Genomic DNA, 27,539 nt, shown 5'->3' with positions numbered 1-27,539 from the left:
TGTGCCTCGGCTTCCTTATCTGTAAAATGTGGACAATGCACTAAAGAAGGGGGAGTGGTTAAGAAATGAGACAATGAAGCTAAAACACGTTTTCATTGTGCCTGGCATACTGTAAGTACTCAATAAATGCTAGGTTTTAATGTTGTTGTTACTGTTGTTGTTGGAGGTAGTAGGGTACGTAGTAGTAGGGGTAGTATTATAACTCAATCCAGTTGGAGAACCTAAAACAGAGAGGTTGCACAACTTGGCCACAGTCACACAGCTAAAATATGGAGACAGATTCTAGCCTGTCTCTTGGATTTGGACCCCATGTTCCCAGCGCCTTCCCCACAGTGTTCAAATGCGTGTCTGCCCTACCAGAGATCTCTATTGGAACAGTTTCTAGCCTCAGTTCCTCCACAGCACTCGCTTCTGATCCTCACAGTGGGAGCAAAGATTTTCCTGTTTTCATAAACCACCTATTGCAAAAAACCCGGCACTGTGTGTTGTTCCCTGTCAGAACGCATGTTTATAAGGAAACGGAAGCTCTCCCCTCAGCCCCCGGCAACCCCTGGGGACCCCAGGTTTCTTGATCTCATTCCACTTCCTCTGCAAAATCATAAAACGGCTACCTAAAGGAACTGATTCCACTCCCGCTCAGCATCCAGGGCCTCAGCTGTTTCTACGTTCTCCCCAGCGCCACACAACACACTGGCCACTTCTAAGCACAGAGGGAAAACGGGTCCTTGGCAGTAGAAGTGGAGAGCGGCAATCCCCCTACACCTGCTTCTCCACGACCTCCAAGGGGCTTTCTAAACCAAGATGTGTCACCCAGACACTCTGAACCCACCAGGGGCCTCTCTTCTCTACCTGCTACCAACCTCCTCCCCAACACACACACACACACACACACACACACACATACACACACCACCACCACCACCACCACCACCACCACCACCACCACCACCCACGCCCCCCAACCCCACCCTCAACAGATGATGGAATTACTAGGAATTCCCACTGAAATCTGAGACTCTCCAGACACCTGCAGAGTCCGTTCTGACCAGCTGGCTCCCCCATCGTGGCATTCTCTGGCTTGTCTGGAACCATCAGCAACCCAAACTTGACAGCCATATTCCAAGAAACTGAATTCGAGGGCAGCACTACAGCCCCTGAAATCGACTTCCTAAAAAGTCATTCTTTCTGTTCGTCTCCTCCAGGACTGAAAGTCCCATTGCCTAAAAGAGCACACGGGACCCATTAAGGCTGGCCCCACCCACACGCCACCCTCTAGGGTGAACTCTCTAGACCAGGCACTGGCAACTCCTGGCTGTTCCAGGACACACCATTCTTTCATTTGCTCAAATGTCACACAAGGACCAGCTGGAAAAACTGTACCTAGCCTTTAAAAGTCAATCTCAAGACCAGCTTCTCTGTGTGCCTTCCCGGTCCCCGCTAAGGTCACAGCGCACCCAGCACAGCCTACTGTTAATTATTCCTTCGCTTATCAATCTTCATCTCCTCCCCACCCTGGCTGTAAACCCCCGAGGGCCAGGGTTGCCTCACCTACTGTAACAGACACTCTGAGTGTCCCTGCCTGCCCAGAATACCTTCCTCGGTGCAGAGGACCTTCCCAGAATTGTGTGGGAAAGGTAAAGGGGACCGACCTGGACCCCGGCTCCCTGAGGGATCTGAACGGCACAGTGAACAGAGCTGAGTCGGCCAGCAGCAGTGCCCAACAGAGACACCTGCTGGTTTTGCAGTCACCCTTGCCTCTACCCTTCTGAAGCGGCATCTCAGCTTCCGGCATGTTCCACAGAGGTTCCTAGCACTCCTCCAATGAGCTGAACAGTACTCTTCTAATATTTCAAAAACTCCGTTTTGGAGGAACTGGCTCTTGTCATTCATTCAGGTGTATACTGAGCACTGACCAGGGGCCAGATATGTAAAAAAATGGAATCCGTTTCAGCCCAGTGATAGACTAGCCTCTGCAGAGATGCAGCCTGCACTCAGCAGTTTCTATTTGTTTGCTTGTCTGTTTGTTTATTAACATATAATGCATTATTTGTTCCGGGGTTAGCCAGCAGTTTCTAAAGTGGAGACAGAGCACTTCCTTTATCAACTATCATCAGTACGTGGGCCTCTTGGCAGCCTCCAGAGAGAGCTCCGTGTCCCGTGAAGGATCTCTGTGACCCTCACTGGAATACAAGGTCCCAGTCTTCCTCAGGGAGGGTGAGTTAACAAGTGTCTGTTGAGTTTCCTCTCTACAGACGTCATGGAAGTGGGATGAGGCTACCACCCTGGCATGGACAGAGGGAGGTTTCTGGAAGCTGAGAACAACTGTGTCCTGGAGCATGGAAGGCAGGCACCTAGCAGTCCATTGTAACATACATCTTTGAGGTCCCTGGAATTTGCACAAAGCGTCCCCCCATCCGAGACATCGCTTCTTGGCTTGGAGAAGGCCTGGGGGGTGGGGGGGGTGGGGGGCACAGACTGCTCCATCTCCAGTGAGAGAAATGTGTGAGCCAGGAAAAGAGAAATCTTTGGAAACTCACAACCTGGGTCTAAAACATGTTGTTAACCACTTGCTCGCCGTGAGACCCCAATCAAGTCTCCTACTGCTCTGGGGTTCTTACCTGTAAGTGGTAATAACACTACACACCTTACGACATTGATGGGCATTAGAAAACAGCACATCTGGAAGGTCTCCAGCACAACACTGGGTACACACCAGTTTCCCTATCATCTTGCTGTAAAGACATGTTGTCTAAAAGAGTGAGGTCTCCTCCTTCAAGGAAGTTCTCACACTAACAGCTAGGACAGTAAGGTCGGCTCCAGGGCGTCCAGGCGAGGTGGGATCCAAGGCTCACATCAGCACATACTGGTCGCCAAGCCTTACACGACTGGTTTAGCATCTCTGAGCCTCAGTTTCCTTACTACAAAATAGGGATAATAGTATCCACCAATGCTTCTGTGAGGATTCAATAATATTTTAAAGTTCCTTAGGCAACAGACAGCACGTAGTTACAACTCAAAAATGCCGCCATACAGAAGATCTAGCCAGCTTCTCTACAGCTGCAACCTGAATTTAAGTATCTTTAAATGGGGAAGGGGGGGGAGAGACATGACTCTTAGAGCTGAAGGCAACTGTACAGATTCTATCATCAATTCTCTCACTTAGAGATGAGCAAATCAAGGCCCACAGCCAAAGGCTGAGTTATGGACACAGCCAGGAAAAGAGCTCGGGTTTCTGGATTCCCATCTTCCCCTGCACAGTCTTTCCCACCAGGCTGGGCCACTTCCAAAAATGTAACACAGCAACACCAACGACAACAGCACAGCTTGAGTCCGGTCAGAGAATCCAAGCAAGAGCCTGTCATCACGGGTTATCCGGAGTCGTGGGACATGGGGACTCCCACCAGGCTTTTACACTGGGAGATCTAACTGGTCCCAGGGAGACCCTTTGTCCCTTCTGACACAGCCAAGGCTCTCTGGACTGAGGCCTCAGGGACCCCAAGCATGCAGCACCCTTTCTCTTCGGCCCACAAGACTGAGCACAGCCAAGAAAAGAACTTCACCATCTTTATCAAAGAATCAAGGCGTGTGGTAACAGGAACACTGCAGGAACTGCAACGTGGGGCCGCAGCAGAAACTCTGAGAACCTTGAGCTCGGCCACTTCCTTCCCCCTCCCATAGGCACAGCCTCCTGCTGCCCGCCCCACCCCACCCCCACCCCAGGAGATGGGAGATCTGCCAGGGGGCAGCGCTGGATCTGCCGCCCACCCCTGCCTCCCAAATGTGCCCCACAGTCCTGTGAAGGAGCCGTGACCACAACCTCCTCCGCAGAGTGGGGAGAGTTCAGGGCCCTAGAGCACAAAGTGCAGGGGCCAAAGCCCTAATTCCTCTCACTCCACACTAACCGCCTTCTCTGTTAACCTCAGTCCATTGGACTCGGGTCCCCCTTGTTCGCCCCCACAGACCCCTGGCCACGACCCCCTAGCTGCTTCACGTTCATCATGTCAGCGAGCCCCGTCCATGTTTTATAGTTGAGGACCTGCAAGCCATGGACGTGCTAAAGTTCCCCAGGGTCTCCCAGCCGCTGATCGGCAGCGTCTACGCTCACACCTGGGTTGTCTGTCTTACGCCCTTGTTATTCCAGTGCACCTTCCCAAAGCGGCCTATCGCCCAGAGCAACCAGCAGCCAGAGCGAGCAGCAGCCCAGCTGGGCGCTTGTCTCATTAAGCCTGGGTTTTCTCACCAAGTAAGGAGCTTAGCTCTCCAGCCCGGCTTTGTGGAACCCCAGGACATTCATTCGAGATGGGCCTCCCAAACCACCCAGGGAAGCCAGGGTACTCGGGGAGCCAAGCAGGCAGGCCCTTCCCTACTCTGAAATCTGCACACCTTCCCTTTTATCTGCTTTATACCCCAGGGCTGAATATAACATTGCATTTGAAGAGTCCCGTTGTCAAAAAAGAAAGGAAGAAAAAAGGAAGCGGGCAGGCAAACCAGCAAGCTTAGCTAGCCAGGAAACCACAGGCTTCAACAAATAGATGCCTTCTGGAGCACAGAGATAGAGAAAGCAAGCCTCTCCCTCCTTTCCAGGTACAAACTTCCGGTTATAAAATAAGCCACGGGATGAAAGGTATGGCACGGGGATTACGGTGGATACTGTCATAAGGTTGTATGAGGACAGAGGGTAATCACACTTACTGTGGTGAGCTCTGCGTAACACAGAGAGTTATCAAAATCTCTGTGTTGTACGCCTGAAACTAAGATAACATCATATTTTGACAATACGTTAATTAAAAATTAAAAAAAAAAAAACAATATGGCTGCAATGTAAGTTTAAATCATCAGCCATCCCTCAAGGATCATACACATCAGAGCAGCAAGACGGTGGGGAAGGACAAAGAAAGAAACAGGGAGCATCCCAAATGAAGACGTCCCCGATTCCCGCCTTGCCACAGCTGCCAGGCCGCAGGAAGACAGGAGGGTCCCGGGACATGCCAGAAGGCCCGGGATGAGGGAAATACTCAGAGGGGAAGGCCACTAGCAGTCTGGACTAGGAAGGGACATCTGGTCCTTAACTTCCTCCAGTGGGGTATTAAAGGATTGTGGCTGGAGCCGGGGGCAGGGCTCTCCTGGCTCAAGCAGGTGAACACAAATTTGTACACTTCCTCCTCCACATGCGGGAACAGCTCTTTGCTTGGGAGCTACCCACTCCTCTTCATAAACCCGGATTCTGCCCCGGTTAAATTCAAAGGGACAATGGCATGAGACTTTCCCTGTCCTTGCTGCCCCTCCCCCATCCGCTTCCCTCTGGAATGAGGGCTGTGGATTCCCAGAGACAAAAAGCACCAATGAGGACTCTAAGTGTGCACGCACACACACACACATGCCCAGGACACACTGCCCAACATCTGGTTTTTCCAGTCCCTCTTCTTCAATTAAAAGAGCCAGAAATTCTGAGTAAGCGTGTCAGCTCTCAAGAGGTACTCGGTGCTCGTGTTCCCCACTTACAGCGGCCGATGGCCCTTCTCCAACACCCATGTTCCCTCCCAGCCTGTTTTCTCCTCCAGTGAAAGCCTCCAGGGGGACACTTCCCCTTCTGACCGAAGCCTGCCAGAGGAATCAAGAGGAAATCCACCGTGAACAACACCCTAGCGAGCCTCGCACTTTTACTTTCAAGATGTCTTCCAGATGAGTAACCTGAGGCCCACACTGGCCCTGTCTGGAAAACGAAGAACTGAGGAACCAGCCCGGGGCCAGGCTGGCCAATAAGGCCAGCGAGTCCGTGGACAACCGAACAGAACCCGAAGTCCCTGACGGCCCCACGCCACAGGTTCTGCCTCAACAACACTACTTCTTGTTGTAGGTGTGTATTTCGTCACTGACACGAAGCCACCTCTCGAGCAGGCAGTTAAACACTGTGTCCACAGGGGTTCTGGCCAGTAAGGGGCAGCAGGAGGGCTTGACAGAGGGTCTGCGGGGACCAGCGCTCTGGTCCCTCCCCTCCGCACTCCACCTGCAGCTCCTTCCCACTCCAGCTTCTGACACAGCCTCGCTGACTTCAGGGGATGCTGTGAACTGGATTAATCTATACACATGAATGAAAAAGTTACCAGAACAGGGGTGCCTGGGTGGTTCAGTCAGTTAGGCAACAGGCTCCTGGTTTTGGCTCAGGTCATGATCTCAGAGTCATAAGATCAAGCCTGACATCGGGTTCCACACTTAGCAGAGTCTGCCTTGGGACTCTCTCTCCCTCTTCCTCTACTCTCTCTCTCCCCCCCAAAATAAATAAATTATTTATTTAAAATTTATCCACGTATGTAAATCCTATGAATCTTACACACCTATACAGAGACACACAGACACATCTGACATCCCAGGTTAAGAACCCAGCTCTGCAGCTCAGCTGCTGTATGATCTTAAACAAGTCACTGAACCTCTCTGGTGGGGCTCCCTCCTTTGCAACATGAAGAATCTGCTCACAGAACTGTTGTGAGGATTAAATGAGTCAGTACATTAATGTTGAGAGCAGTGCTGTGTACATATTAAATGCCCAAGACCATGCCACCTAATCTAGAACCGGGCCTGTGTCCTCTGAACAGAGTTTCTACCAAAGGTGGTAGAAATAAATAATACCAATTCTCAGGTGAGGACAGAAGGTCCCTCAGCCGGAACTGAAACTTCCTTCATTTATTTGAATAAAGTCATTTTTCTGGAATATGCATTTAAAGAAATAAAGCTGTCTCTGAATTTGGCTTCTGCCAACTTCTAGCAAATTTTGATATCCACTACTCTTATTATCACTCTAAACATTCTGTCATTTCCTTTTTGGTTTCTTCTTAATCCAAGAGTTATTTAGAAAGATGTTTTAAATTTCTAAAGCAGGTAAGCCTCCCAGGGGGAGGGGTGGGGCAGGGGGGAGGATTATTGTATTGTTAATTTTATTATGTCATCATCAGAGAACATGGCCTAAAAGATTTCATATTCTCTGCAATCCGACATATATTTTCTTCATGTCTTCATACACGGTCAGTATTTTTCAGTCTTCTACATGTGTTTGAAAAGATCCTGCTTTCCATTTGTTGGATATAAAAATCATTGAAGTTTCATTCCCAGTACCATGTTAACTGCCAACTGTTTCTGCTTCTCGGGACCTGAGCTAGGTCTGGAGAAGGAACAGTGAAAAGGGATGGAAGTTCACCCAAAGAAAAGGAGGTGGGGGAAAACGTCCTCTGGGTAGATGTCTATACAGATGAGGAATCTGTGGTAGGGGGTTAATTCGTCCAGAATCACACGGCTAACATGGAACCAAGCCAGGATGGAACGCTGCTGGCCCAATCCACTGGGCTCATGGTGCATGAACTTAGAGAGATGATGGGATGTCACAGCCCACCCCACAGCCACACATCCTCTTTCCCACAGGATGAAGTCCCATCCATTCATTCATCCAACAGTATTTACTGAACAACCATCATTTGCCAGACAACAGTACAGACACTGGAGATGCACAGACCAAGCTTGGCACGCCCTGTCCTCCAGGACCTCACTAGCTCCACTGGGAGGCACACCGGTCGTTACAGCTCCACATGCTGAGCGAGGATAGCACTGAAGGAATCACACACCCAGGCGAAGATGGGGTGCCCAACCTTGCCTGAATCTAAGGGGATTCCTTCCTGGGGAGGAGAGTGTCTATTAGAGAATGTTACAAAGGTGACCCCGTGGGGAAATGCTAAAAGATGAGTAGGTTTACCCAAAGGATACCTGCAGGAAGGCCACCGGAGTGAGAAGTCCACCCCTCTTCCTGTGTCCTCTCATATCCCAGGAGCCATTCAAAGAAACTGAAAAATATCTTCTGCTTCTCCCTGGACGGGTCAGGTCCCCTTCCAGCTCTTGCCCCCTACTCCAGCCTTTTCTGACTTCCTCTCCCTCCGCACCCCACCCTCTGACACCCCCACAGCACCCCATTCTCAAGGACACAGAATGGAGGAACTAAAACCATCTTCCTCTCGACTCATCCCCAGCCTCCTGCTCAACACTTCCTTTCCGCCCCATCCCATCACGATCTTTCTAGAACACTTCACTATTAGGTACCCGAGCTCCCATCTACTGAGCGCTCCCCACGGGCTGAGGACTCGTCTAAGACGTGCACTTTACCTTTACCATTTAACCTCGACAGCGATCTTCTGGGGACCCTCCCCATGTTACAGCTGAGAAAATAAAAGCAGAAAGAAGCCAAGCAACCTGCCCAAGATGGCGCAGATGGTGAGCGCCTGAGCCAGGAGAGCCCTTGCTCCCACGGCCGCGAGCGACGCCTCCAACCGCCACTACACCCCCGCGCAGGCATGCAGCGCTGGCCTCCCGAAACACGCTTCCAAGGCATGAAAACACCCAAGCCGTGGAAACACCAACCAGGCTGTGGAAAACAAGGAATGACAGAGAAACCGTCGCAGGCCAGGGAAGGTGAAGGAAGCAGGACACCCAACTGCCATCTGGAGTCCTGGACCGGAGCCCAGGTCAGAGACAGGGACATTCGTGGGAAAAGGAGTGGAATCCAAATCCAGTCTGGAGTTCAGTGGGTAGTAACAGGCCAATACCAGTTCCTGAGTTTTGGCAAGCGCACCATCATAATGGAAGGTGTTATCCAGGGAAGACACCAGATGCAGGTAGACAGGGTCTCCCTGCCCTGTCTCTGTAATTTTTCTGTAAATCCAAAATTAGTCCAAAGTTACAAGTTTATTTTTTTAAAAAAGCAAGCCCAATGCCCCACTGAGTTGCCCTGACCCAAGCAGCTAAGCACCCCAGAGAGCAGCTGTTCCCCTCACCTCCTTTAGGCTGAACCACATTCACAGTGCCCGCAGGGGAACGCTGCTGTGGAAATGGCCCATTGCCGGAAAAACGGCCGACCTGATCAGGGAGACTGAGGACACTGGTGACAGGAGGAAGCCACATAGACCTGAAGTCCAAGTGGCTGTAGGTATGGCCCCTCGGGGGCTCCAGAATCCCAAGTCAGCTCATGTGCAGACTGTCCCCATTCATTCACTGGATGCATGGTCTACAGCCTTCCCTGCTGGGGGCTCTATCGTCTGTGCTCTCCCAGACAGCACACACACCAGGCAGGCAGCTTCCAACACTCGGCCCCTGCTGTTACCCACCAGCAAGAATAAAGAGTTCGAGGAGTGGGAAGTGCTGCCCACTCAGGGTCTGGAGGCTGCCCTGCGGTGACCCTGGACCGGAGCATTCAGAGGTGTCTAAGGCTTTGCCAGGGGAAAAATGGGATGAGCTACATTTTCACCCGTGGCATCCACATCTTCTCTTTCACTGTCCTTCTGAACAGGGCCATGCTCCATGATGAACCAGGCTGAGGGTTTAGGAACAGCTAGGAGCCTCAGAACTCGACCATCCTGTCCTTGAGGGTGGAATCAGTGACCCCTGGCTTCTTAAGCAAAGTCACAGGCTTCCTGAGTAAATGCTGCATTTCACCAACCTATAGGTACTGGAGAGGAAAGCCGAAGCCATAATCATGAGTAAGGGCTGTGTAAGGGCCACGCCGTGGATTTGTCAATACACAATACACAAATGTTGGCTAGATGACCACCACGCAGAGTGCCAGGCACTGGAGCCCCACAGGAATCTCCTCTCTGCCACTGCATCAAGGGGCGTGCAGTGCAGTGTGGCTGGGAGACGATCAAATACGGACGCAGGAAAACCTAGAAAAGCCAGACATGTTCGATTCTTGATCCCAACATTTCCTAGCTGGGAACGTCAATCAAATCTGAGCCTCAATCTCCCTACCTGTGAAATGGGAACCATAGAAACCATCACCTTGCCTTGCACAGTTGACAGGGTTAGTTTAGAGACAACGTCCATAAGGCCCCTAACACAAGTCCTGTCAGAGAGTCAGTAGCTGTTCAAAAAAGGGTCATTTTTACAGCAGCTGATGATATGGTGACAGCAAGGAAGAGAATTAACAATTTTTAAGATTTTATTTTTAAGTCGTCTCTACACCCAGTGGGAGCTCAACTCACAACCCTGAGATTAAGGATAGTCTGCTGTAGAGTCCCAGCCAGCCAGGTGGCCCTAGAATCATCAATCTTAAAGACAAGAGGACCTAGGAGACAAAGAGTCCAATTCATGAAAAAACAAATGAAGGTGGTTTCAAGCCTGCTTCGTGGTGACAAAAACCCCACTGGCCTCACAGGAGAAAGGCATTTGCTACAAAGCAGTGCAGACCATGTGGGCACCTGGAACGGTAGGAGGAGATCCAGGCTGCAGTTAGGGAGGGGGAGTGTCAAGAATGTGTTTTGGAAGATAGGTAGGAATTTTGATAGTTGGAGAAGGGAGAGAGCATGACACAAACAAGCATTTCTCCCCCAGCTTCTGCCAGGCCCCGGCCTCCCCCTCACTCCCAGAACAAAAATAAATCTAATCCCCTTCTCGGTCCAAGCGCTTTCTCTTCTGGCCTCTGGCTGATGAGTCCGTAATCCCTGCTCAATCCCCTGTCACTCAGCCCCGTGGGGCCTCCTGTCTGCTCCAGCTCAACTGCTCTCCCATGGGGTGAATCCTCCCAGGAGGAAACCACTGACCAGTGAGAAATCTTATCACTAAAGGACAGAAGCTCAGTGAAAAGGTTCTTAAGTTGAATCTCCATCAAGAGATTCTCAAGTCAGGATGTCAAGATTTGGTTATGAGCCAAAGCACCTGGCACACCAGAGGAGCCCAATATATATTTACTGAATGAAGTAAGCTTTAAAGGGGAAGTACAGCCCCATGCTTCTGACGGGGTTACCCTCAAACCCTTACCATGGGGGCCCCCCCATCCCAAGGAGACCCCAGAACGTCAGATGCAACAGGAGGCCAAGGAGCCTTTGGGGGATGCAGTAAGACACAAGACAGAACAGAAAGATAAAAGAGTCCGTCTGGCCTTTCGAGCCCCACGTGGTTGATTTCATTAGTGTGTCCCTGTTGGCACTGGCTTTGGAGGGCCTGGTATATCCCAAGTTATTTCTAGTCCTTCACAGGCCAACTTCAGGGGGTCCAAAGTCCTTGACCTCGATTCCCAACATCATTGGCTTCCCACTATCATAACCTACCTTTGATTTGGGTTCTTCTTTCATATGTGACCATTTACTCTTTAAGACCCAGACTCTGTGTCCTAATTCTGTCTAACATGATGTCCAGGAGGAAGAGGTCCAAGAGGATGAGGCTGAGCCTTCCCAGCACATACAAGTCCCAAAGCACTGATCGTGGTGAAGAAGGGAAGCGCTCACGAGTGGGAGAGTGGCTCAGAAAATCCCAGAGCCTCCCCTCTCAGATTTTACGTGTCCTGGAGAGATGAGACTTGGTCTCAACAAAACCAGCTAACTATCCCTTCTGGCAAGCACTCTCTAGTGCCTTGTCCCCAGAGGCCAGTCAACAGGCTCTTCCCACTGTAGCGTCCCCAAGGACGGGATTGTCATCTTCTGCTTCTCCTGCATCTCCCTGTCTGTGAACTTCCTACGAACATGCAGAACAGGCGGTAATCGCCAGTAAAGCCAAATACCCATCACTGGTGCTTGGGCCATGGCAGGTGCTCGGTACATGTTTGCGGAATGAAAAGGGAGCACGGACAGGAACTGCATGGACTCCAAGGACCCCAAAGTCGGCTAAGTGAGAAATCAGCAAGAACCGCCTTATGAGACGGGCGGGGGGTAGGCAGTGCCCATTCCTGGCGAGCCTGTCCTCCCTGGGGAAGCAGGCTGCTGACTAAGCCTACCAGAGAGAACAGGGAAAGGGATGAGTCAGGTCTTGTGACCCTGGCCTCTGGAAGGAATGCCCCTCAGTGTGGACGGTGCTCCCAGCAGATCAGGTTGGGGAACTCACATGTCCTATGGCCGATGATTATCTCAGATTATCTCATTCAACTTCCACAACGGCACTATGGGGGGACCGTACAATGACCCGCTTTATGGGTGCAACCCTGAGACTTCGGTCCTGGAAACCTCAGAGCCTCACCTCACCTAGAACCGACTCACACACAACAAAGCATCCACACATCATTAGGGTGAATGAGGGCCTGAAATCTTTTCATTTGCCTTCACTGCTCAAATTCCGACAATGTTCAACCTCCCACAAGCTTCCTGCCTCACCCCACCCCCACCCCCCCACCTCCAGTTTGAGGGTTCCCAACCTCTCCGGCCAGCCCAGTCTGTCCTTGGGCAGCTCTCACTACTGACAAAGCTTTTGTGCAGAGAGTCCTTCTTTCTACGTATCAACTTCAATCTCCTTTTATCTACAAGGACGAAAGCTAATCTCCTGCACGTGACATCCCTCCCACTATCTGGAGGCAGTTATCAGCTCGCCTCCCCTAAAGGTTTAGAAAGATCCCACAGAGGAGATTGCACAGGACTACTCCACGTGAAACGGGTTTCTTGCAGGGTAAAGAATGTCCTTCACCGACGAAAGCAGAGGGAGGGTTGCCCTGCTGCAGGGAAGGCACCTCTCACCCGCAGGGGCACAGGGGCGGGGTGCGGACTAGAAACAAAAATCCAAGCAAACTTGAACAGACCTCACAGAAGACGTGAACCAGGAGGGGCTTCTGAGGTGAACAAAAGTTCTTGTTTAACAAAAGAGGAACAGAGAAGCAGAAGGATAAAGGATAGGAAGGAACACAGCTCTTCAGTGGCTGGGCCACAATCAGAACCTTTGAACCTGCAGCCTGGTCCTCTCCGCTCCAAAACACTAGGGCGGCACCCTGACCTTCCCTGGAGGCGAAGCCCCATTTGACAGAGGGTGACAATGAGACTCGGGGAACCAACCCAAAGGGACTTGCTTGGCTTTCCTGGCAAGGAAACTCAGAACTCAAAGTTCTCTGCTACTTGTTGACAGTTGGCTTAAAAGGGGCTGTGGGCTATCTTCCTCTGCAAAGGGATTTTCTAACACAAGGAAGGGAGTTGCCTCCGCCCCCTGTTCAGTTCAGCGCTGTTTTAGGACTGGTGGGTGTGCTGGCCCATAGAGGAAGAGCTTCAAAACCATACTCCTCTTTCCTCCCTGCCTCCCCAGCCAGCACACCTCAGGAAAAGAGTCCGGTGGAGAGCGTCAGGAGCCTGGGATCCACTCCGGGTTGTGCCCTGCCCAGCTCTGGGATACCCCTCCTACCCAAGCTGGGTTCTACTTGCCTCTTGTATGAAAATAGGGGCAATAAAATCTGTCCCGTCAGTGACCAGGATGTTATGAGGCTCAGATGACAAGGCGAGCGGGAGGCAGGGAGTCTCCCTCCTACTCTCTGCAGCTGTGCCTTCTGCATCCTCCGTTCCCCATCACCCTGGCCCCCTCTGCAGCCCTAAGACCCAGAGCTGGCAGAGCAGGCGAGGGGGGCATGAAGGTCCCACCAGAGACAAGGGAGGAGAAAGAAATACCAACCCAATGCCCTCCTGGCAGTCCCTCACGCTTGTAGGAGGGCTGGATTTTTCCAAAGAGCTTTTACAGCTACCAGCATAATATTTACCGTATATTAATCCTACCTGTGCTCTGTACCTTGAAAAGGGGTCTGTGTGCTCTCCCACTATCAGTCCTCACAACCACACCCTTTACAGATGACAAAACTAGGCTCCGAGTAAGCAGTGCAGCCAGGAGGCAAACCCAGTTCTATATATTCCTGTGCTCCCCAAAGCTGAATGAGGTTTTGCCTCACTGGGGAGATTCCTGAGTAATCAGATTGATTTTGTAGGTCCAGGTGGGGCGGGGGTGGGGAGAGGCCTAGACTTCTAGCTACCTAACAAGCTCCCAGGTAGAGGGACTGTTCTGTATCTGCCAAAGGCTAGATTTAAAATTCCATCAAGACAGAGCCTGTGTCACCCAATCCCCAAGGCTTAGCACAGGGCCTACCCCATAGAATGTACTCAGTAATTATTTGTAGAATGAGTCAATGACTCAAATACCCATGCTTTAACAATTCTCTACATCAAGTCCCATTATGTCATTTGATATCATAACAAATCTCTAAGGCATGATCATCCTCACTCAAAAGATAAGGAAACAGAAGCTCAGAAGGGTAAGTAGGCTGAGTTTTTCAGCTTTAGTGCGGTGGGACCAAAGACAGTCTATCTTCGGATCCTTTGCCCAGCTGTCCGAAGGATGGGGGAGAAATTAATAATTATAGACCTCGGAATGGCGGGGAGCAAAGCCCTTCCTGGCACATGACCAGCTCCCAGCTCAGGAGGTCACCCAGGGGAGGGGCAGCCTGACTCGACGCCCCACTGAGGGAGACAAGGAGGGTAAGAGGAGGCCGATCCTGGGCAGAGTGCCAGGCAGTAGCAGGCAGGTGGAGGTGACCCCTGACTTCACAGAGAATCCCGCAGGGCTCAGGCAGCCCCGGCCCGCGGACCCCAGCTCCGGAGTGACAGTCCAGCTTGGAGGAAGGGGCGGGGCGGGGGAAGAGCGGCAGGCATCCACGGAAATCGCAGTCCAGGGATGAATCACCGCCACATGACCCCGAAGAGGAGGGGAGGGGGGTGAGGAAGGGGCGCGGATGCGGCTGGAGCTCCGGGAGCTCAAGCCTCGCACGGGGGCCCCCCTCTAGCCCCGATGTGGGAAGCAAAGGGAAGGCCCGGTCCCGCGCAGCTGCAGCCCCGGGGCCGCCAGTTCCCGGGGGCGGCGGGACTCACGGCCTTCAGCTGCTCCAGCCGGTCCTTCATCCTGGTGCCCAGGCGCCCCGAGGCAGGTGAGCGCGTCCCAGGTGAGCGCGTCCCAGGTGAGCGCGTCCCAGGTGAGCGGCCGGAAGTGGCGGCCGGCCGGCCGGGGCGACGGAGCTGGAGGCGCAGGCGGAGGCGGGCGGCGGCCGCGGGCTAGGAGGAGCGTCCGAGGCCACGGGAGGCTCCGCCGAGCCGCCCCCTCCGGCCCTGCCGGCGCCCAGCGCTCCAAATCCGGCTCCCGGGCCGGCGCCGGCGCGCAGCGCAGATCCGCCCGGCGGGCCCGCCCCTCACCTGGGCCGCGCCCCGCGCTCCTCCTTAAAGGGCCCGAGCCGGTCCCCGCCCCCACGGCTCCCGCTACCGGCGCGGCGGCCCCCTCAGGGGGCGGGGAAGTCCTGAGGGAGGGCCGGGCCCGCGCGACCGACGGACAGCCCACCCTTTCCGTCTGCCCGCCCGCCGTTCCCCGGCTGCTCCAGGCTGTGCCGGGCCCAGCCCCAGCCCCAGCCCCGCGCGGTCCGGCGAACCGAGAACTCGGGCGACGCGCTCGGCGCCTCGCAGGTGGGCGGGAGAGCCAGGCGCGCCGCCGGGAGGAAGGGCGCTCCGGGTGCCGGAGCTGGCCGTCCAGGGGCCTGCGGGCGGACGCTGTGGACGCGCGTTCCTGGAGGAAATAACTGGGCATGCGACGGGACGGGGCAGGTGGGGGCGAAGAATTTGGGTCTGACACAGCCGGCGGTCGGGGCTCCTCCGAGGAAGGGGCGCAGTCCAGCGCCGACGCCAGCACCTGCCGCTCAGAAGGTGTACAACTTTGGGGAAGTCGCCGTTTCGCCCGGGGACTCGGTTTCCGCGTCTGTAAGGCAGAGTGAATCCCCACTTGGGTGTGCCGTGAGGCCCGGGCGACGGGGGAGGAACGACTGGCTCGCGCCGCAGAGCGCGGGGTGCGACCTTGATAAAGGCAGGCTTCTGCGCCCCCTGGTGGTCATACATGGAAAAGGTGAGTAAGTCAGAAACCGTATCCCACCTTCCCTTAAATTTTTGTTAGTGGGGATGGGATAGCGCGATCCCGCGCCTTAGAAAAAGAGAGTCTCCTGAGGGAAATATCCCAAGATATTTGAAGAGCTTTACATTAAAGTCTGGAACGGGCCATAGGAGTCTGGAATAAGGAGCAAGGATAGCCGTTCAGCTTCTGCCTGAACACATCCACAGATGGAATATTCAAGGCCTCCTTTTAAAAGATAATTGTTTTTAAAAAGATAAGATCAGGGGCACTTGGGTGGCTCATTCGGTGAGGCCTCTGCCTCCGGCTCAGATCATGATCCCAGGGTCCTGAGTCAGCTCCCTGCTGGGCAGGGAGTCTGTTTCTCCCTCTGCCTCTCCCCCACCCCAGTGCTCGCTCTATCTCTCTCTCAAATAAATAAATAAAATATTGAAAATAAAGATAAAATCATGACTCTCAGACAACTATAAAATGAACACACATCAAAGATTTTATTTGACGAATTAATGAGGGAACCATTAAGGTGTCAAAAAACTGTTAAGGGAAGGACCCAAGGAACACCCATACACAGGCAATCAAGAATGCTGAAATGAGTATGTTAAATGCAAAACTGGCTTCTCCATGGGAAAGATCTCATTTGCATCTCTATGGACAAGAGTTATTTGCATTCTGAGCAGTTTTCTACAATTTACAGAATTGTAAAATAGTTACAAGACCACAGGAGGCACAAATCAGTAATAAATGCAAATAACCCAGAAAGGCCTAGCATGCCATCTGATACCTAATAACCTAATAATTCTTTTTTCCATTTTATTTCGCAGTTTTTCCAGACACCTCAAGGAAACATCTTTCCTGGTTGAAAAGTTCCAACTTTTGTTCGTGTATTGCTTTACAAAACAAAAATCTCCCTCCCTGCTGCTATTTCTTGCTCCTTGCCTTTGTCCAAACCTTTAAGAAATGTAATCTGTGCTTTCCATGAAGGGAGAGCTGCTATGGCGTTGTAGAAGGATTGCTGACACAGAGCCAGGAGGCCTGGGTTCTCGGCAGACTTTCTGCCACACAACAGCGGTCCCTTCACATCACACAACCTGCATTCTCCTTTGTGACATAGGGGCTGGTCAAAACTAGTGGTTCCCAACCTTTTCAAGATTAAGAATGTCCTATTGTCTTTGTTTTCATTCATGCATCTCTTATTTCAGAAGATTCCATAACCTTATCAAAATATATTTATGGGATAATCAGAAATTTGGATTCCTCGAACTCAGAGGCATAGACCAGATCGGTGGTTGCCAGAGGTGGGGCTGCAAAATGGAAGGAGGAGGTCAAAAGGTACAAACTGCGAGTTAAAAGTCCAGGGGATGGGACGTACAGCACGGTGACCAGAGTTAACAAGAATGTGTTGTGCATTTCTAAGTCGCCAAGACAGTAGATCTTTTTTTTTTTTTTTAAGATTTTATTTATTTGACAGAGATCACAAGTAGGCAGAGAGGCAGGCAGAGAGAGAGAGGGAAGCAGACTCCCCTCTGAGGAGAGAGCCCGACGCAGGGCTCAATCCCAGGACCCTGGGATCATGACCTGAGCCGAAGGCAGAGGCTTAACCCACTGAGCCACCCACGTGCCCCAACAGTAAATCTTACAAGTTCTTGGGACCCCTGGGTGGCTCAGTCAGTCAAGCATCTGCCTCCGACTCAGGGTTCTGAGAGGCTCAGGGTCCTGGGATCGGGCTCCCTGCTCAGAGGGGAGTCTGCTTCTCTCTCTGCTTCTACCCCCCACCACCACCCTGCTTGTGCTCTCTCTCTCCCTCTGCAAACAAATACATAAAATCTTTTTTTAAAAAAAGTTCTCATCACAGGAAGAAATTTTAACTATGTGAGGTAACAGATGTTAACTAAATTTATTTTTCCGTGTGTGTGTGTGTATGTGTGTGTGTGTGTGTATCACATCATTATGCTGTACACCTTAAACTAATACCATGTCTTGGGGCGCCTGGGTGGCTCAGTTGGTTAAACAAATGCCTTCCGCTCTGGTCATGGTCTCAGGGTCCTGGGATCAAGCCCTGCATCGGGCTCCCTGCTCAGCAGAGAGCCTGCTTCTCCCTCTCTCTCTGCCTGCCTCTCTGCCTACTTGTGTGCGTGCGCTCTCTCTCTCTCTCTCTCTCTCTGTCAAATAAATAAATAAATAAAATCTTTAAAAAAGAGAAAACTAATCCAAGGTCATATGTTAATTATATCTCAATAAAACTAGGAAACCAAAAAGACATTTGATTTTCTACGAGATGTTTCCATGAAGAAAAAATAAACTCTTGGTTAGCCTTTGGGGCCATAACAGAAATGACTATATAATTTAACTTAAAACTTTGTAAATATTAAAAAATACTGTAAAGAGCTCTCTTAAGTGGCACCTGGGTAGCTCAGTCATTGGGCATCTGCCTTTGGCTCAGGTCCTGATTCCAGGGTCCTGGGATCGAGCCCCACATGGGCTCTCTGCTCAGCGGGGAGCCTGCTTCCCCCTCTCTCTCTGCCTGCCTCTCCGCCTGTAATCTCTGTCTGTCAAATAAATAAATAAATAAATCTTAAAAAAAAAAAAAAAGACCTCTAGTTAGGCATGAATCCTCTTTTGTTCATTTTCTATTAGTATATTAATGTGTGCTCTTCCCCACCAGGCAGAAGTATGGATTCCACCTGCTAGCTGTGTACAAGGAACTGGAAAAGTCAAGTTCAGTGGGATATGGGACCTGGGCCAGGGGAGCCTGGGGGCTTCTGGGGGCTGGTGAAAAAGACTCTGATATTGAGCCCAAGTGGACTCTAGGGTCTCCAGGTAGGTGGACAGGGACTCAAGGTTCCAGACTCGCTAGGAGCCCTTTCTCTCTCAAGTATTTTTATTTTTCTGCCCCACAGAGGAACTTGGTTTCCCACCCACTCTGTCTGGGTGTGGCTGTTTCCCCATTAAACAAACCTCGTCCAGGTCAAGTGTGCATTTTGGCTCTGTATAATTCAGCCAACACTTAATTTCACTTTCACAAACAAACCAAAGAGAGGATCCTGGCATCTGGGAGCTCCACTTCCTTCTCTCTCCTCCCTCTGAGTCTACTTTTCCCATTGGAGAAATGGACTGAGCCCTACCCCATCTGGACCTCAAGAGGCTGCTGCAGAACCAGTGAGACCACTTTCTGGCTGCTGCACCTTGAGGTATGGTGGTGAGTAGAGATAAGGGGAACAAGAGAATTTAAGGGGAAGGTCCTTTCTGTTCCCCAGCTCTTCCCCACCACTGGGAAGGATGGAGAATAAACTTACTGACCCATGGTTTTCAACTCCTTTAGCATTTGTATTGCTACATACTGCTGCATAACAAATTGCCCTTGAACCCACCAGCTGGAAGCAACAAACCTTTATCATCCTCTGGCTTCTGTGATTTGGGAATCCCCGTGCAGCTGAGCTTTGTGGCTCTGTGGCACAATCTCACAGACCTCAGAGAGCAGTGTCGCCTGGGGCAACAGTCTCATCTCTTGGCTTGACTTGGGGGGGTCTCTTCCAAGGTCGCTCTGCATGGCCAGGATTTGGTTCCTCAAGAACTACTGGCTAGAGGCTTCCTTCCGTCTCCTGGCCATGTAGACCTCTGCCTAGAGCAGCTCACAACATGGCAGCTGGTTTCCATCAGAGCAGGAAGATGAACAAAAAAGGGTAAAGGAAGCCAAGGTGTATTTGTAACCTAATGCCAGCTGTGACATCACATTTGCTGTATTCTGTTCACTAGCAGCGACTCTGCGGGCTGCAGACCACACTCGAGGTGAAGAGGATTACAGAGGAGAATGAAAGCCAGGAGCCATCTCTCAGCTACCCAGTACAGAGGTCAAATCCCAAATTAATGCCAGAGTTACACTCTTCACCTTCCTACAGCTTGCTTCTCCCCCATACACCTCCTGGACAACCCTGATACATTCTCCAGGCCTCAGAGTAAAGGTTGCACCCTCCAGGATTAACTTAAGTGTCCCCCAGACATGCCCATGTGACGGCCTGGACTTTATCATAGCCCATACCTCACTGCCAGTTACGTGGTCTGCCGTACAGGCCACTGGTCTGCCTCACACTCCTTCTGTAAACTCTGTGAGGACAGCAGCTTCATCTCTCCTCTTCACCGACGTGGACCCAGACCCAGCCGTAGGGCCAGAAATATACTAGGCACTCCGTTAACGTTGACCACATTTAATAAGTGAGTCTTCCCATGATACGCTCCATACGTCTCTCTTCGGATTGGAACTCCTCAGTGGCTTCTCGTTACAAAGAAGAGGGAGTCCATACTCTTAGAGTGGCATTCAGGCCAGGCCCTCGCCCCCTCTGGCCCGGCCCCGAGCACTGTCACCCCCATGACACACACAACCCCATCGTCCGCCTCACCTAACGCCCACCTCTTCTCTGAGCCAGATGTGCCCAGGATTTCCCACCTCCCTCTGCCCTTTTTCCACTTCACATCTGTCAGATCCCTGCTCCTCCTTTAAGACCTAAACCCTCCGGACATTAGGGGAGGGAAATCAGAGGGGGAGAGGAAGAACCATGAGAGACTATGGAATCTGGGGAACAATCTGAGGGTTTCAGAGGGGAGAGCGTTAGGGGAGGGGGTAGCCGGGTGATGGATATTAAGGAGGGCACGTGCTGTATTGAGTACTGAATGTTATATACAAATAATGAATCATTGAACACTACATTAAAAAAAAAAAAAAAAAAAGGCCTGGAACCCTTCTGTTCGCTCAGGCAGCCCCTTGGCCCCCATGGCCTGCCTGCTCCCAGAAGAACTTGTTCAGACCTCTTTTGAAAGCCCACCCTGTGTTGTCTTGTATCTAGCTGCTTTCCACTCTGTCTCCCTGGCTAGACCATAAACTGCTTAAGAGCAACAAACCAGTATTATTCACCTCCTAGTGCTACTACGAAGTGGAATGCAAATATTTGGAGAATAAACCAAAGAATGGTTGGCTACTAACACACACACACACACACACACACACACACTCTCTCTCTCTCTCTCTCTCTCTCTCATGCATTCCCTTCGGATCCTCTCTTCTCCCTGAGGAAGAAAAATAATCCTTACTTAAAACTGAATGCAATTGCAATGCCACATGTTTTGGAGAATTGAGTTTAAAATATTTGCAAACGTGTCTCTTTTTTTTATTTTTTTCAAGTAGGAGCCCAACATGGGGCTTGAGTTCATGACCTTAGAAATAAATGCATATATCTCTGGTCAACTGATTTTTTTTTTTTCCAGTGGACCAAAGGGACTGCATGGAGCCCATTGCAGGACTTGAACTCACAACCCTTAGATCAAGACCTGAGCTGAGATCGAGTTGGATGCTTAACTGACTAAAACATCCAGGTGCCCCTTACAAAGAAAAAGGTCTTATATTGTGTTGTTCAGATGTTTTCCTAGCACAAAACTCCACAGGCCATATACCTGTGCCTTCAACTTGACACTGTAAATAATTTGAACCTTATGCATTTCTCACTTTGTTTATATAAACTCCTCAATCCCTAGAGCCTAAAAGCATGAGGTGCTCCCCTGAAGAACCTAGAAAAGAAGCCTCACCCAGAAGAGCTTATGGTTACTTTGAGTTGCAGAAGACAACTTCTTCTTGCTTCTTGCAACGTCTTCAAAACACCTATCAAGAAGAACAGATAAACACAGTGGAGCAAAGGGGAAAGGCAAGTGAACCACTATGGCTTTAAAATGTTTATAACCAGGGGTGCCTGGGTGGCTCAGTGGATTAAGCCGCTGCCTTCGGCTCAGGTCATGATCTCAGGGTCCTGGGATCGAGTCCCACATCGGGCTCTCTGCTCGGCAGGGAGCCTGCTTCCCTTCCTCTCTCTCTCTGCCTGCCTCTCTGTCTACTTGTGATCTCTGTCAAATAAATAAATAAAAATCTTTAAAAAAATGTTTATAACCAAAAAAATAAGTCATGTCATATATTTCTCCATTTGGATGTTGTGTTTTTAAGCCCAGTGTGGGGCTTGAACTCACAACCCTGGGATCAAGAACTGTGTGCTCTACCAGCTGTGCCAATGCAGGCACCCCTCCATTTGGATATTAAACCAACCATGCTGAATCTTTTATTGTATTTTTACAGTTTTTCCCTGTCCCCCAAAGATGTCACAATAATTTGGAGGAATAGAGTAGATACTACTTCCCTCATTTATTATGAAATTAAGTATAGAAAAATGAAGGGATTTCCCAAGCTTCCATAGTACAGGGAGAGCTTGCTGAGAGAGGTTGTAGTTTTGTTCCCTGGGCTTTGAAACCACACACCATCTACACCAAAATCCCACATTCTGCCTGTCCTGGCTGTGCGACCTTGAACACGCTACTGAAACTCCCTGTGTCACAGTTTCCTTATCTGTAAGCAGAGAAAACAACAGGGTCTGTCTCCTGGGTTTTTGTGATGATAAATGGGCAATCATTAATTCCCTTGTGCAATCCTTGAGAAGAAGCCTGCAAACCCATGATAACTACACTTGTTTTTCTCAAGGAGCACCAGGAATTGAAAAGTACCTGGACTATTTCAGTCACTAGTGAAAGAAACCCCCCTCTGAGTAGTCGATCAACCTCAGCAGGTTCAACAGGGTAAGGAATAGAAGAGTTTGGTGGGGACAGAGTTCAGAAAACTAAGAGAAATGCACCACACATCCTAGAGTCTGACTGCATATTTGCACATTACAGGCACTGAGTGAACCTGTAGGAGACCACTGGTGGGGGTTTGATCAACACAGTGCTCCTCACACCTGTTTGACCACAGAAAGTTTATTTCTCCCAAATAGAAATTATTCAACAGGACTCATGTCCTGCAGAAAACACCGACCTAGTGAAATACTGCACTAGAACACGGGAGAGGCCCAAAGTGTCCGTAAGTGAGCCAAAGAAGATCCTTTCCAGTTCTTGTCTTTTTGTTTTTTTCTTTTCTTTCTTTCTTTCTTTCTTTTTTTTTTTTTTTTTTTTTTTTTGGTTTTATTTATTCATTTGATGGAGAGAGAGAGAGCACAAACAGGAACAGGGGGAGCAGCAGGCATAGGGAGAAGATGATTCCCCACTGAGCAGGGAGCCCGATGTGGGACTAGATCCCAGGACTCCAGGATCAAGACCCCAGCTGAAGGCAGATGCTTAACTGACTGAGCTACCCAAGTGCCCCCCGCTTCTTGTCTTTCAAAGAAAGATGGGAACATTTTAGTTCCATGTAACACGAATCCTGGCCATGGTTTCTGCCTTCTAAGCCTATGATACATTTTCAGAACAAAACAAAAGAAAAAAATGTAGCAAACATTTTTCAGATAGGAAACAGAGGTACAAAGAGCTCATTCTTCTGCCTCTACAATCCCCCCTTCAGGAATGCCCTTCCTGGGTGCCTGGGTGGCTCAGTCCATTAAGGGTCATGAGATTGAGCCCCGAGTCAGGCTCAGCTGAGTCTGCTTGTCCCTGCCCCCCAACCCTCCCCCCCGGCCTCCACACCCCCCACACATGCACTCTCTCGCGCTCTCTCTCTCTCTCTCAGATAAATAAATAAAATCTTTTTAAAAGGAAGAAATGCCCATCCTGCTCCTGTTTGCACACAGAGAGACCTGGACACCTGCATGGTCAGCTCCAATGCCTCCTCCCCAGATACACTTGCCTTGATTCCTTTCTCTGTCCCTCGTCAGAAGCTAACTGCATTCTATCACTTGCTGTTGGGCTATCATGGCCCGTGTTCTTCAACACTACCAGACTTCCCTTCCTACAAGGCAGGAACTGCCTCTTACCTCTCTACATCTTGCCCAACCTACCACAGGTGGGTACATAGTACATAGCAGAGTTCAATAAACAGTTGTTTACTGTCTTCTTAAATGTTGTTGGATGAATGAATCACTCATAATTTTTTTTTATTTTTTTAAGTAAGCTCCACACCCAACATGAGACTTGAACTCAACCCTAAGCTCAAGAGGTGCACATTCCACCAACTGAGCCAGTCCAGCACCCCAATAAATGACTCACTAATCAATGGGCAGAGGAATAAATGAACTTCCACCACCCTACAAAAAGACAGTAAACCATCTATGTTCTGATGTTCCAATGCCATTACTCTGAAACAAGGATCATCCTACAACAGTTATGCTCCCACTCACAGCCACACTACAGTCCTTTCCCTCCATTGTGCCCAGCCAGTGTTTATCTCCACAGAACGAGCTTTCCTCAACCCGAATTGAGATTTGAACCAACATTACCCCTCCCTGACCCAGAGAGGCTCAATTAAAAAAGCAAACCTCCCAATTATGTCCACTTCATGTCTTCGTCCAACTGGGCTGCCATTACGAAGTACCGTAGTTGGGGTGGCTTTGGAAACAACAGAAATGTATTTCTCACAGTTTGGGAAGCTGGAAGTCTGAGGTCAAGGTTGGGTGAGGAACCTCTTCCAGGTCACAGACTTCTTGTACCCTCACATGGTGGAAGGGGCCAGCGAGCTCTGTGGAGTCTCTTTTATGAAGGCACTAATCCCATTCATGAGGTCTCCATCCTCATGACCTAAATACCTCCCAAAGACCCCACCTCCTGATATCATCCCACTGGGGATTAGGATTTCAACAGATGAACCTGAGGTGGGCGGACACAAATATTCATACCACAGCATCTAGGGACAAAGAGAAATGTGAGACTTGTGTGTGTGTGTGTGTGTGTGTGTGTGTGTGTGTTTGTATCTGAGACAGAAGGAACTTGAGGGGAGGATACCCAATGGACATGGGGAGAGTGAGTTAGACTCAGACTAATAACTAATGCAGAGTCAGATACTAAGATGGAGACAGATTAGCTCTGGGTATAAATGTAAGAAAAAAAAAAACAACTTTTAAGCTCCTGCTCTTTCCCCATCACTTTTCCCAGGAAGAAGAATTTAGGATGAAAGAGAATTCGAGAAGGTAGGAGCCCAGCATTTGCACCACAGGAATCAGCAGAGTGGTTGCAATGGTCTCGGTTTGATATGTATCTCATTCTTGGTTCTGTCCCTGCTCACATATACATATGACCCTGCTAAGAACCTGAGAACAAGACCTAGACTCTACACGTAATGATGAGGATAAGCAATGACCACATCCACGGTTGTCATCTCCCTTTTAAAGTCACAAAGTATTTTCACTTTGGGTCCTCACAACTACCCCAGGTTTAAGTCTGGTGGGCATTTTCATCCCCATTTTAGAGATGAAGAATCCAAGGCTGAGAAAAGAAAAATGACTTTTCAAAAATAATATAACAGGAAGAAGTAACAATACAAATCCAGTGACCTCTTAGCTCCCACCTCCTCATCTTCCAGAAAGAACACTCATTTGTTTCTTCCCAGCAATGTTGGAGAAGAACATCCAGAGTCTTCACTGTATTTAGGACAACAGGAACCTGATCATTGTTCTCTTCAAAGCATCCTTAAGCTCTCTATTTCTCATGCTGTAGATCAAGGGGTTCAGCACAGGGGTGATGAATGTGTAAACCACAGACACTACCTGGCCCCTCTCTGGAGAGTAGCTGGAGCTGGGGCAAAGGTAGATGAGGCTCCCACATCCATACTGGAGCAGGACCACAGTCAGGTGAGAGGAGCAGGTGGAGAAAGCCTTGTGCCTCCCCTCTGCCGAGCGGATCTTCAGGATGGTGGCCACAATGAAGACATAGGAGAGAGTGATAAGCAGGAAAGGGATGGTGAGGACAGTGACACTGACCACAAACAGCGTGACCTCATGGACCCAGGTATCTGCACAGGCCAGTCTCATGACAGGGAGGATATCACAGTAAAATAGGCTGATTTCTTTGCTGCTGCAGAAGGGGAGTTGGAAGATGAGCACAGTCAGCTGCATGGCCAAGATGAAACCCAGCACCAGAGACCCCAGGGCCAGCTGGACACACAAGCGCCAGCTCATCATGAGGGTGTAGTGCAAAGGATGACAGATGGCCACAAACCTGTCATAGGCCATGACAGCTAGTAAAATGCAGTCAGTGCTGCCCAGGAAGATGAAGAAGAACATCTGGGTGCCACAGCCAGGCAGGGAGATGAGGGCTCTCTCCATGGACAGGACACTGGCCAGAGTCAGAGGGGCAATGGTGGAAGAGTAGAAGATCTCCAGAACTGCCAAGTTGGCCAAGAAAAAGTACATGGGGGTGTGCAGAGAACGGTTAATCCAGATGATGAGAGAAATGGAGACATTGCCACTGATGCTGACCAGGTACATGATTAGGAAGGCCACGAAAATCAGCATCTGCACCTCAGGCAGTTTGGAGAAGGGGCGGAAGTGGAAGTGAATCATCCCAGTTTGATTTGCACTCTCCATGTAGTCAATGAGTTGGGCCTGTTGACGGTAACCTGCTGTGCCCTGAGGATAGATTAATGTCAGGACACAGAGCTCCTGCTGGGTGACCCATTCAACTCTTGGCTTCTCCCTTTCTTGAGCTCCCCAACCCCAACCATCTTTTTCTCCAGGCTAAACTCCACAATTGGGGCACCTGGGTGGTGCTCAGGGTCAGTTAAGCATCTGACTCTTGGTTACAGCTTGGGATCTCATGGTCCTGAGAGGGGATCTGTGTCAGACTTCATGCTCAGTGCAGTCTGCTTGAGATTCTCTCTCCCTCTCCCTCAGTTCCTCCCACTTGTGCATTCTCGTGCTCTTTCTCTAATAAATAAATCTTAAAAATGAATAAATAAGTAAATAAATAAATTCTGCAATGCACTTCTAAATCAGACTTTTTGTTGTAATCATCCAGAAGTAGTTCACCTCAGAAATCCTTTTCTTTTTTATTGTATTAGAATATACATTGCAAAAAAAAAAAAAAAAAAGAATATACATTGCATAATATTCATGAGTTTAGCCGTGTGTAAGTGTACAATTCAAGGGCATTAAATACATTCACAATGTTGTGTAACTGTCACCTCTACCCATAAGCAAAACTTTTTTATCATCCCCAACAAAGACTGCATACCCACTAAACAATAACTCACCATGTGTTCTCCTCCCAACCTCTAGTTACCTCTATCCCAATTTCTCTCTCTCTCTCTGTTTGCCTACTCTAGGTACCTTCACACAAGTAGAATCATACAATATTTGTCCTTCTGTATCTGGTTTATTTCACTAACCATCATGTTTTCAAGTCCATCCATGTGCTAGCACATACCAAATTTCCTTTATGTTTTATGGCTGAATAGCATTCCATTGTGTGTATATACCATTGTGTGTTTATCCAATCCTCTGTTCATGGACACTTGATTTGTTTCCACCTCTTGTCTCTTGTGCATAATGCTGTCATGAACGTAGGTGTGTAAGTATCTGTTTGCATCACACCGAAATCTTAAGTCAGAATACCATACCCAGACCACAGATCTCTCTGTTCCCTAATTCCTCCCCTGGTTCTCAAGAGCACAGCCTCTGGGATTAGAATCTACTCTGGGATTAGACCATCTAGGTTCTAATCCCTAATCTGCCACTGACCAAGAGTATGACCTAGAGCAACTCGTTGAGGCTTTCTGCTTCAATTTCTCTATCTTTAAAAATAACAATAGGACAAAACTCTTAAGATTGTTTTGAGAAGTAAACGTGTCTGGCCCCTAGTAAGCTCTCCATGACTGTAGTAATAATCATTAATATTTCATTTCTTCCAACTCTTCAAGACCACCTTGATGCTTCCAGTTCCTCCAAATAAGCCTCCTTCTCCTTGGGCGTTACTCCCTTCCACCCAACCAAGACCTATGGTTTATCTCTTCCATTAGTCTTTTTCCAATATTGTTATTATCCTTGGCTCCTTGACTTTTTGTCAACCCTGTTGTCTTCTGTAATATCCAACATACCTATTCCAGGCTGAACAGGACTAAAGATTGCAAAACCCTGCTGACAGGGCCACAGCAAAGGGGC

General features: G+C 49.8%; 2 protein-coding genes and 1 long non-coding RNA gene across 10 annotated transcripts in view; 1 reads left to right on the top strand and 2 right to left on the bottom strand.

Annotated features, from left to right (window-relative positions):
* STX3 (syntaxin 3) overlaps positions 1-15,046 on the bottom strand; it is a 42,632-nt gene extending 27,586 nt beyond the window's left edge. For 2 of the 8 annotated variants that reach the window (XM_059143380.1, XM_059143386.1), the window contains exon 1: positions 14,634-14,962. In XM_059143380.1, coding sequence (XP_058999363.1) covers positions 14,634-14,663 — 30 coding nt within the window. In that variant the 5' untranslated portion in view covers positions 14,664-14,962. Of the gene's footprint in view, positions 1-14,633 lie in introns of all 8 variants that reach the window. The other 6 variants (XM_059143359.1, XM_059143374.1, XM_059143332.1 and 3 more) reach the window with 5 other exon arrangements.
* Positions 15,047-15,595: 549 nt separating this feature from the next.
* Positions 15,596-23,508, top strand: LOC131813171 (uncharacterized). The gene is made up of 3 exons (XR_009346649.1): positions 15,596-15,648; positions 16,473-16,980; positions 18,314-23,508. It is a non-coding gene; the product is annotated as an uncharacterized LOC131813171 (long non-coding RNA).
* Positions 23,509-25,028: 1,520 nt separating this feature from the next.
* LOC131812064 (olfactory receptor 10V1-like) lies at positions 25,029-25,967 on the bottom strand. Its single transcript, XM_059141132.1, has one exon. It carries the CDS (start codon positions 25,965-25,967, stop codon positions 25,029-25,031), a length of 939 nt encoding a protein of 312 aa, XP_058997115.1.
* Positions 25,968-27,539: the final 1,572 nt, after the last annotated feature.

The sequence above is a fragment of the Mustela lutreola genome, chromosome 1 (genome assembly GCF_030435805.1).
Source record: "Mustela lutreola isolate mMusLut2 chromosome 1, mMusLut2.pri, whole genome shotgun sequence".
NCBI classification, from domain to species: Eukaryota; Metazoa; Chordata; class Mammalia; order Carnivora; family Mustelidae; genus Mustela; species Mustela lutreola.
Note: the sequence above shows the minus strand (reverse complement) of the source record. Positions and strands in the feature narration are given on the sequence as shown.